At 35.1% G+C, this 12088-nt stretch overlaps 1 protein-coding gene across 1 annotated transcript; it reads left to right on the top strand.

Annotated features, from left to right (window-relative positions):
- Positions 1–7901: 7901 nt before the first annotated feature.
- LOC112763887 (uncharacterized) lies at positions 7902–11263 on the top strand. Its single transcript, XM_025809435.1, has 5 exons — positions 7902–8959; positions 9208–9906; positions 10027–10302; positions 10399–10495; positions 10595–11263. The coding sequence occupies exons 1-5, from the start codon at positions 7902–7904 to the stop codon at positions 11261–11263; spliced, it is 2799 nt and encodes a 932-aa protein (XP_025665220.1).
- Positions 11264–12088: the final 825 nt, after the last annotated feature.

Here is a 12088-nt window from a genome sequence, read left to right as displayed (position 1 = left end):
GAGATCTAACTTGGGTTCCATTATGCTTTACAGGAAAGAATATCATAAAACAATGAAAACGAAGAGTACAAAAGTATATCAGTAGTGAATATGTCGAAAATAATCACTCCATACCGGACTTTCACTCACTCAAAAGCCATCTACAATGTTAGATACCAAATACAGTTGACAAGGGAATCATTCACGATATACCTTTTCATGAAGGAAAATGCGCGCCACAACGTCTTTTTCCACTGCATCATGTTCACCCGTTGCATTTCGCTGTGTCAGCTGTTCTGGAAGGGGCTGTTACACGAAACACATACAGTTTAGCAGTTGCACAAAAGTTCAATACTAACAATGGCATTAACAACACATGTTACAGCAAAAAATTCTTGTTGAATATTCTAAATATCCGAATGTTATCTTCCATAGCAAACATTACGCATGTACATCAGCTGCATTATTATGCTCACCACATCTATGGTTAGCTCAAGGTTCATGCCAGCGTCGACGTCATTTGTGGATCGGTCACACTCTTGTACTGTGTTTTTGCCAGGGTCCAACCTACACTGCCAATACAGCAACCCGGTCAATCCCACCAAATAGGAAGGATGACAATTTTGTTACCAAATGAATATTAATACATGTCGCGTGTATAGATAACTTACTCTGTCGAAGGAACATCTTGAGAATCTTGGAGAAAGGAATCAGCGGCTTCCCTTTGCTCGTGCTTAGACTATCTATCTCGGGAGGTGGCGAATAGGTCATTCCTGTTCTAAGAGAGGAGTTTTCCACTGCAAAACTACTCAGGATTGTGGTAATCCACCAGTAGAAAAAATGAACTTCTCTCTCGTATTTGGACAGGACTGATATACACATTCACAGGATCTAGGCTTACCTATGACCAAAGCTTATGTCGTGTTAGGTGGTACAAACTTTTTATTTAGAAGGCTATGTAATCATTACATCTATGCACACATGGATACACTTCTTCTATTAGGATTAACAAAAGCACATTTTCAGCTTTAACCCTGTGAAAATTGGCATGCATTGGAATGTAATTATGTAACAAAACTGGCGCGGTAAGCACGGCAAGGGTATAACTGTAATTCAGCCCATGGAACGCTACATGGATTACCATGTCACCGTGAAACATTCGGGGATATAGAAGCAAGTAGCAAGCGATAATCCTTCTCACTTGATGCATGCATGTTCCGCATGAATGCTTCACATGGCGATAAATTCATGCACATATGTTGAAGAACGTCTCTCTCTTTCTCTCTTAATTTTATTCAATGCATTTCCTTGTTATCGTTTTTGTTTTCATACTTAGTATAACCACTCTTTTTTCCTTTTTTTATTTTTATTTTTTAAACGTGTAAAGCAGTCACGGTGCTTTTACTCTGTCGCATGAACTCCGATGAAAATTGCCTATAATGCTATATTTTTGTTGTTTGTTTCGGGTGACCCCTTTTTGGTTTATGAGAATTTGAAATTCTAAAACTCCTCACATTTGATCGTCTCTGTAAGTTTGGTATAATTTGCTTATGTAATCACTACAACAAAAACGCCACTTAGCGGCGGTTCCTGTAGCCGTTTAGCGGCGGTTCCTGAGAACGCCGGAAGATAGGGCGCGGCAAAACGGATTGCGGCGGTTTTCGACAACCGCTGGAATAACCGCCGCAAAATACCATTTAGGTTTGTCGGCGGTTATTAACTGCCACAGTATGTGAAGGAAAATTGCTAATAACGAATTTGCGGCGGTTTGTCGCGCAGGAAAATTTTTTTTATAGTTTTGCGGCGGTTTCAAAACCGCCACCAAATTCAAATTTTCCATTAAAATTTTAAATTTTCTACTATTTTGCCTATTTTGACAAAGAATGCTTAGTAAACATTAATTTTTTTTAATTTTAACTAATTTAAACCAAGTAAAACAACTCAATTAACATAACAAACTAGATTAAAGTTATGCAAACATAACATATATAACGAAATTGTCATAATATCATCCAAAATAAAGTAAGAATGCTCAAGTTGGATAAAATAAGCCTAACGTACTAAACCAACTTAAATGTAAAAGGTATCCAAAACCATTAATTGAAATTCAAGATTTTTGTTGCGGGTTGTGATTTCTAGATGAAGATGGCCATGCACATGACGAGTCCGGTGTACCGCCCACAAAAGCCAGCTCTTCAACAATCTCAACTGGCAAATTGCCTCCTAACTGTTGGACTACATATCCCAAGACCTTATGTATTGACTGTCTCTTCGCTTGCTCTTCTTCTAACTTAGCCGTCAATTCTGCAATCATCCTCTTATCCTCTGCATTGGACTCTGCAGAACCCGACGGTTGTCCAGCAGTGTTACCAAAGATTTAGGTGGGACATGGTCCAACACCTAGGGCACGAACTCGTCCTGGGTGCTCCTTTCCGAGAACTTGTGCTAGCGAGTCATTCTGTGAAATGTGCTTAGAGGATCCATCCTGCCTCTCAACATTCGCAATTGCTTCCTACAAATATACAACATTGGAAAGGAAGAAGTTAACAGTAGCACCATATATACAGTAAGCTATATATTGCTTCAAATTTTCAAACATGACTTACACTAATAACACGCGCATCAGGGTGGATATATGAGCCATCTCTTTTCTTATGAGTCATGATAAACAACTCTCCTCTACCAACGGGCCTTCCTTGCTCTCTCTCCTACATCGTTGATATTGACACAATTTAGTAAACAACAACATTTTCCAAGAAGCTTAATCAAAATCTTAATGCAAATGATGACTTATTACCACTTCGTCTTTTTTTCTTGCCAAGATTTTGGAGCCCCCAGTATGTGTGTAAAGTTGCTTGCTCCGATTTAAAGTGTTCTGTTTACACTTTTTCTATGAACAAATAACAAAACAAATGCAGATGAGAAAGATATGATGAATATCAACTGTAAGGGAATTACTATGTATACACATGTTTTTATGTGGATATAATAAAATATACCAAGGCTTACCTGCGTTTCTTCATTCAGGCGATAGTCAACGAACTTTTTCCAATCATTTTTGTCTATTCCTTTTGGGTGATGCTGAAGATTTTCCTCATAAGTCCTTATTTGTTTGTAACACCTATGAAACAAGTGATGCCTTGAATCCTTCCAGTTCTTTCCTATCCTCTTCAAAATATCACGCTTTATTTTTCCTCCAGCATCGTCCTCATAGTAAAAGACCCGCTGCAATTATTTTACATTGTCATTAACGAAGACCAACAAACAAGTATAAGATTGATATATTTAAGACATGCCACAACCATTACAGGCTAATTTAAATTGTTGAAGTATGATCCTCAAATTCAGTACAAGTAGTCGCAATTACGTATAAATGAGAAGTATTTAAATGATGATGTGAAAAACACAATATAAAAATTTTTCTAACCATATAAATTACCCATGCAAAAGACCTAAAAAAAAACCGAAAACTAAAATTGCTTAAATTGTAGAAGCTTAAAGTTTTACCTTAAGCATGTTGTACGCATGATCCCTCTTTGCTTTGCTCACCAGCTTCCAACTTTCTAAGTGTATGGGGAACCGGGAATAATCCGCACCCAAACTCCCTATGAAACCACTCAATAATCCTGTCGCCTGACCAATCGGTTGCAGCTCACTGTTAAACTGGAGTACTATTTTCGTATTGGAAGGGAGGCCTATAGCCTCCTTCACGCTCAGCTTAGAAACTTTTCTCACACCGTCCTTTAAGTGTATAGGAAACAAAATTACTCTCTAATCATTACACAAAAGAAAAATAGAAGTAAAGGACTATAAAGATCACTGTTTACGAAAATGGGAGGAAAAAATGTTTATCGATAACAGTAACTTCCCATAAATCTGTATCTTTAGATTTCTTGTTGTTATGCTGACCTTCGACTTCTTGAGCAGCAAACAAGTCGTCGATGTGGTCATCAAACGACGGAACTTCATCCACCTCTGGGTCGTAATCCTCATCCCCTAATTCATGATCAGCCACTTCCACGCAATGCCGAGTCTCTATGTTGTCTGGTGGAGTTTCAGATATATAGAAATTTTGAGGTGTATGGATAAAACAGAAATTGAGAAGAAATAGGAAGTGATCAACACAACATTTGACAAATTAATTTAACGTTAATCAATTCAAATAGTTTGTTTTTGGATTTTCCTATCACTTTTAAATTTAAATTATGCAGTTCCTTTTTAATTGCACCAAATCTGTTATGAAGTTACCGTATTTACTTAAACAAGATAACTATTGCCTCTTTTAAAAATGTAATCTGAACCACCTGCATAATTTAAATGGAGTTAAACAGTTAGGATAACTTAAAAGTAGTGAATACTGTTTTAATTTCAAAAGTTTGTTGAAATATTCAGTTATGAATATCTGTGATTCTCAAATGTTATAAACGTGCTTATTCAATTATATAAATTTCACTGATAAGCATTATAATCAGGTCACATAAAAATAAGAAAAAGTTATTTTTGAAGCCAAAATCACCTATCTGGTTCATCTCTTATTGGGTTTCTGTGTAAATATTTTTCTATATGCTACTTTAAACTGTTTCACATTAATTTGTTCTGATTTCTTACGACGAATCTCGTTTTTTGTATTTCAGTTTGTTGAAGTAATTAAGTTTCACACCAAAAGCCAATCAAATGGATCTTCAACCAGGTAAGTAACATTGTGTTTCTGCGTCTCATGTATGTTCTATTTGAAACCTTGTTTTATAGTTCTTCTAATTTCAGTATAAAAAAATTAAAGGCCCCTCAAAAAAATAAGGTTTTAGTAGAAAAAGTAAATCACTAACAAAACCGAGTTCCCAATAGCATAAAAATATTAACAACATTCACATTTCACAAAGTCAAATACAATTTATGAACAGTACCTTAACCCAGCAACTCAAATTATATTATCAACAACAAATTAAGAGAACAAATCAAGCAAAACGTCAATGTCAAAATTTTCAAAAGAGGCATAATGCTGAATAGATGACCAGAGGTAGGGACAGCGATACATCAGTTAAACAATCATTCAACTCACAAGACGCATAAAAAAATAAAATGTCACCACTACCCGAGTAACTAAAACAGTAATTTTACTTTTATTAAGAACAGATCAAAAAATCATGAAAAACCAAACTCAAGAAGCAGTGTTTAAGCTAACCAAAGGTAGGGACAACGAGACAGAGAGCGATATTGACGCCGACAAAATGCGAGCTCCACGGCTACAGCGAGTAGAACAGAGACCTCGACTACGACGGTGATGATAATAGAGACTTCGGCGTTGACGGCGACGAGAAGAGTGAACTCGCGGCGACGGCGAGGAGAAGAAATAGCTCGACAATGCAATCGTCGATGAGGTTGAGGCGTTGCTGCAGAGCGGTGGGGGCTGCTGTGATTGCACTGGGCGATGGCTGCGGAAGGGGTTAAGAGAGGACGGTGGCGGCTAGGTTATGTTTCTTTTGATTTCATTTTTCAGATTTGGGGCTGGAAGGAGTGGGGCTTGCGGGTAGTCCATTAGGGGCATTGTTTTTTTTTTCTTTTTCCTTACTAAAAATCAAAACATTACCGTGTTGCCCGGGCAAACCATAATTAGCAATTGTTATATGATTTTGCCCTTAAATAAGTAATAAGTAATAATTATAATAAGAATGATATTTATTACACTATAAAAGGCTAATATTATACTTATAATACCTATAGATATATTAAAATCATAATTGCGTATAATAGCGGTAATTTATAATATTTATAGATATTTATATATTAATATCCGTATAAATATTTATAAATAATATCTTTATTAATGAACATAAGATTATTCTTATCATAATTTATTGTATAATTTTTATTGTAAATATTATAACTATTAATATCCTTATTAAAATAATTAGAAACATTCTATTAATTATAATTTATTACAATAGTTGCTTATAATTTATAACCATCAAAATTTCCGTATATTAATTTACAACCTATAATATTACGTTATTATAAGGATATTTAAATATTAATAGTATTATATAGCTGATTAAAATTATGGGATTAATTATTATATGGTGTAATAATTTTTGCAAGTTATAAAAATTTAATAAATATTGTCTTCGATCATTTTTTTTTGTTGAAACCAATTCTATCACAATATATAAAAGGATTTAGTATGTGTTTGGATTTCAGTTTGTAAATGTCAATTTGCATAAAATTGATTTTATAAAATTTATTTTCTTGAAAAGTAAATTTGGGTTAACATGATTTATGTTTGATAATATTTACTTCAAAATTGATTATAGATTAATAAATGTTGTTTGGATTATACTAATCAAAATTAACGCTAGATGAAAAATTACTATTAGAGATATCAATTTTAATTATTTTTTTATATACATACGAAAACAGAACCTCACAAGTACAATATAAAAAATATTTATTATATAAATACATAAATACATTAAAAAATTATGAAAGAGTGGTCTCTAAATTTTATAATGTTAAACAAAAAAATATTTTAGTATTTTTTTAGTATTACCCGTACTCTTTAATTTAGACTTATTTTGGACTATAAATTTTTATTATTTATGACTCTACTGTTACCTATAATAAATTTTTTTCTTTATTTTTCATTTTTTATAGGATCATAGTTTATGTTATACAAATTTTTTATAATAAACATAGTATATAATAATTACAATAACAAAATTTACAAAGTCAAAATAAAAAATAAAAAAATTAATATAAAACAAAGATAGAGTACATCAAAGAATAGAAAAAATAATCATACGGAAATCAAAATAGTAAAAAATTCATAAAACCAACAACATATATCATATAAACAAAAAGAATACAATAAAAACTAAATAAAATTCATATGAACAAAATAATAAAAAAACTGACAATAGAAAAAGTAAAGTTTACTCGTTCATTATATTTATAGGAGTGTAGATGATGCACACAAGTGTAACAAGACCCCTTTTTCTATACTTTATTTTTAAAGTAGTATTCATTTTTCATTGTAATAATTATGAATTAATACATGGTGATAACTAATTGCTATTGTAGAGAATGTTGAACGAGAAGAAGAGAGAACAAGTTAATATAAGAGTGGGGATGAGCCAATGATAAATATGTAAATAAATAATGGTAAAAAAAAGAATGATAAACTTAAAAATAAAAAATTTTAATAGAATAATAAAACTAGAGATAATTTAAAATATTGAATATAAAGTTATTAGACATAAAAGTTTTTTAGCCATTAACATTATACGAAAGACATTAGTTATACACTGTGCACTTTAAAGTACATAGACAAACTTTAAATAATAACAATGCCAAAACCATAAAAAATACTAATAAGACTATATGTGGTCCTATTTTAAGAGAATATTATTTGCCATAATTTCTCGTATGACAGTAAGCGAAGGAAACACATTTTTTATATTTTGCAAACCATTTTAAATCTCATATCAACTGAAATTCGCTAAAACTAAGTTGCTTGCTAAAACTATATCGTCATAATTCTGATGGATGCAAAAGTTTACCTTTTTGTTTTCTCATCTTTTCTTACGTCACTATTAATTAGTTCGCTTTATTTTGATACTAAACTAGATATTGATAAAACCTGGATTTCAAAATCACGGAATAGTATGGAATATAGGCAAGGACTGAATCATTTTTTAGACTTTGCGTTTGCGAATGCATCCTCTGATGGCATGATAAAGTGTCCATGTCCTAAATGCGGGTTTCAACTTATACAAACAAGAGAGGATGCATACGACCATCTGTTGTTACGACCATTTCCCCCTGGATATACTATTTGGGTGCGTCATGGTGAGAATCCGGTTGAAGAGAGTCCTAGATTGGGACGAGTAGATGACAATCTGATACCCCAAGTGAATTAAATGCACCAAATGGTCAATGAGGCCTTCAATTTCACGATACAACATGGGAGTGAGGATATCACAACAATCGAACATGCAGAAGATGATGAAGACGTGTTACCGAGCTTGTGTGAAGGTCCAAGTCGTGCGGCGCGGGATTTTAACGATCTACTGTCAGATGGAGAACAAGAGTTATATCCCGGATGCTCAAAGTACTCCAAATTATCGTTTTTAGTGAAGCTTTATCATATCAAGTGTATGTGCGGTGTGAGTGACAAGGCAATGACAATGATTCTTGACTTACTGCGGGACGCATTCGAACAAGCAAAACTTCCGAATACAGTGTATGAAGCCAGGAAGACAATAAGAAAGGTGGGTATTGAATACGCCAAGATAGATGCTTGTCCAAATGATTGTATGTTGTACCGAGGTGATGATGCGAACCTGACTAGGTGCAAGAAATGTGGGTGTTCAAGATGGAAGCAGAAGACTAAAAAGGGCTCTATTCTTAGGCTCAACGTACCAGTGAAGAGAAATGGAAAACCTATAGCAGCCAAAACCTTTCGTTACTTTCCCCTCATACCACGACTGCAGCGGTTATTCATGTGCAGCAAGACATCGAGTGATATGTTATGGCATTCACAGGCTTCTAATAACGATGGTTTCCTTAGGCATCCAAGGGACGCTGAAGCATGGAAAAAGTTTGACGCAAAGTATACAAATTTTTCGGTGGATCCGCGCAATGTTTGCGTAGCCTTGGCGAGCGATGGATTTAATCCCTTTGGGAATATGAGCACAAAGTACTTCATCTGGCCTGTGATTCTTATTCCGTATAATCTACCACCCTGGCTTTGCATAAAGCAGACATCTTTCATCCTATCCACGCTTATTCCTGGGCCGAAAATGCCAGGTAATGACATAGATATTTATTTGCAGCCTTTGATAGATGAGTTGAAGCAATTATGGGATGGCGTTGAAACCTATGATGCCAAAGAGGGAAACACTTTCAAGATGTGTGCGGCACTGATGTGGACTATCAGCGACTTTCCAGGATTGGGAAACCTATCTGGCTGGAATACGCACAATGGGTTAGCCTGTCCTACGTGTAACTTGGATGCTAAGCCACATCGGCTGAAAGACAGTCAAAAATGGTGTTTCATGGGCCATCGACGCTTTTTAAATCAGGGACACAAATACAGACTAGACCGGAATAGATTTGATGGGCAGGTCGAAGGTAGAGATCCGCCAAGAAGTTATCCGGAACAGATGTATTGAGGCAACAGTCAAATGTGCACGTTTCATTTGGGAAGAGTTCAAGTGTGACATCCAAAAAAAGATGCAATGGCCAGGATGTGGATGAAGATGACTCGCATTGGAAGAAGAAGAGTGTTTTCTTTGACCTCCCGTACTGGGAGGATCAGATGTTGCGTCATAACCTCGATGTGATGCATATAGAAAAAAACGTGTGCGACAATGTAGTCTTCACTATCTTAAACGATAGTGGCAAATCTAAAGACAATGTTAAAGCTCGCAGAGATTTACAATGCATGGGTATAAGGCCTAAATTATGGCCGGGAGAAGGTGGTAAATATCCTTCTGCAATATTTGCGATGTCGAATTCACAGAGAGATGTATTCCTGAAGACTTTGAAGAATGTGGTTTTTCCAGATGGTTACTCTAGCAATGTTGCTCGTTGTGTTGATTTGCGACAACGCAAGTTATCTAGGTTGAAAAGTCATGACTGTCATATTCTGATGGAACAATTACTCCCAATTTTAGTGAAGATTGCACTTCCGAGTCCGGTGTCCAATGTGATTGCAAATTTGTCGTCATTTTTCCGAGAACTTTGTGGGAAAGCCATAAACCCTATGCAGCTTGCTGAGCTTCAGAATCATGTTGTGCAAATCTTGTGTCAGATAGAAATGATTTTTCCTCCATCCTTCTTCACCGTCATGGTTCACCTCACCGTGCATCTCGTTGATGAAGTTACTCTTGGTGGACCAGTATATTATAGGTGGATGTATCCAATAGAAAGGTTAGCTATTTGATAAATCCTTTTAGTACATTTAGTTCAATTAATTATGTATATACTAAGCGTTTCATTGTATTTATATAAAAGGTATTTAGGACGTCTGAAGTAATATGTTCGTAATAGGGCACAACCGGAAGGCTCAATTGCAGAAGGCTATTTATCTGAGGAAATCCTGACTTTCTGTTCTAGGTATTTGGATAATATTGAGACTAGAATCAACCGACCAGGGCGAGTTGATGATGAGCCTATTGACGTTCGTCATAATTCAGGGGAAAGTATGTTCCCAGCTATTGGAAAGGCATTAGGGGCTGTATCGCATTTCGAACTCAGTCCAATGGAAAAACATCAAGCTCATCGTCATGTGCTAGTCAACTGCGATGCCGTGGTTCCGTTCCTTGAGTAAGTATACGCATGTATTTCTAAAACACCAATATAACTCTTTTCTCCCAGTGACTAGTTACACTAATTTTCTTCTCTCTAATAAAGTACATTTAGGGAAAACACAAAGCGAAGCTTGCATCATCAGACAAGGTCACAAGCTAAGATAGATAGTGTCGTCCATGCAGAATTTCCTCACTGGTTTAAGCATAAGGTTGACAAAATATTAACCTGACCAATGTTTTTTTAGCCTGGAGTTAGTACTAAATGAAAACCGATTTTAATATAAAGCATGAATGTTATGTGGTTCCAGGTTCTTATGGAAAGTACGCTTCAATCGAAAGACCTGCAGTTGCTTGCGTGCGGTCCCATGATTCAGGCCAGACGTTTTGGGGCGTACAATGTTAACGGGTATAAGTTTAGAACTATCTCAAAGGAAAACGAGATGAAAACACAAAATAGTGGAGTATATGTATCATCTAATATAAGAAGTTATGCAAGCATGCGTGATAATAGAGTGGCTGTTGGTGGTGTTCCATATTACAGAAAAATTGTAGACATAATTGAATTAAATTATAGCTGTTCCTTCACAGTGGTATTGTTCAAATGTGTTTGGGTTGATACCACTACCAGTAGAGGCATCAAACAAGACCATTTGGGGCTTACCAGCGTTAATTTCTCTCATCCAATACACACTGGTAATCGTGAAGAAGATGAATTGTACATATTGGCATCAGAGGCTCAGCTTGTATACTATGTGGATGGTGAAGTAGCTAAAGAATGGAGTGTTGTGGTTCATGTGAAACCAAGGGATTTGTATAACATGGGAGAAGAGAATGAAGAAGCTGAAGTTGGTTTTTCTCCACAGCCAAGGTTGAACATGTCAGCGGAAGGTGACATTGGAGATTTACTGTTGACAAGGGAGGAAAATATAGGAGACCTCATAGAAAATGCCTCAGAGAATTTTGATGATGTCGCGTAATGCATTGTATGATGCATTTTAATGTAATTTAAAAATGATATTTCTGTCATAAACTAAGTTAAATAATCTCAGCGTTGTACGTTGTTTTCTTTGGTTACTTTATACTTGTGTAGTTTTTTTTTTTGCAGTTAAATATTTATGTCATTGTGAATTTAGATGAGTAAAAGCAGACTTTTTGGTTCTTTCAACGATTTTAATACGAAAAAGTTAGTTTACGTTAAATCTATAAACCTTCTACAGTTATTTTTCTTAGGGTTGCATTTTTCATAATATTGCTATGTACTAAGCAATATAATTTCTAGTGTTACGTTTTGAAAACAATAGTGAACATAACATGACGGTGGAACAGGATCGATGAAAAATGAGGACTTTTTGTCATCCTCTGCAAGCACAACAATTGCTATAGAGCTTCTGTTTAAGAAAATTGCCCAAACTACTAACAAGGGTGATGGTAATTGTCGAATATTTTGTGTTTAGTTTTAAAATTGTCTTAGCATCTTGTAGTTTGGTTTTTTTTCTAACTCAGTATTTAATGACTTCAGAGTTCTCATCTATGTATACTCATTCTATTATGTGCATGTTGATATTTTCAGTCTTACTTGAATATTCCGGAGAAATAGTTCCTGACAGTCTAGATGGAAAAGAGTCTGATTCAAAAGACATTTTAGATGATGTATCCTCTGTCGCAATCGATAGATCCATGCAGTTTGATCTGAATAAGGTTCCGGATGAAGAGGAAGAAACTTTAGAAGACCAACAAGATAAACAAGATGATATACATGTTAAGAAAATGTGCTTTGATCTGAACAAAATGCCATGATATGG

The sequence above is a fragment of the Arachis hypogaea genome, chromosome 17, assembly GCF_003086295.3.
Source record: "Arachis hypogaea cultivar Tifrunner chromosome 17, arahy.Tifrunner.gnm2.J5K5, whole genome shotgun sequence".
In the NCBI taxonomy this organism is placed as follows: Eukaryota; Viridiplantae; Streptophyta; class Magnoliopsida; order Fabales; family Fabaceae; genus Arachis; species Arachis hypogaea.
The sequence above is the reverse complement of the archived record's forward strand: the minus strand, read 5'-3'. Positions and strand labels throughout refer to the sequence as shown.

Coding starts and splice junctions, on each gene's coding strand:
- LOC112763887 (XM_025809435.1), top strand. CDS start 7,902: ATGGTCAATGAGGCCTTCAATTTCACGATACAACATGGGAGTGAGGAT. Junction 8,960..9,207: donor GGCTGGAATACGCACAATGG/GTTAGCCTGTCC, acceptor ATCCAAAAAAAG/ATGCAATGGCCAGGATGTGG. Junction 9,907..10,026: donor TGGATGTATCCAATAGAAAG/GTTAGCTATTTG, acceptor TGTTCGTAATAG/GGCACAACCGGAAGGCTCAA.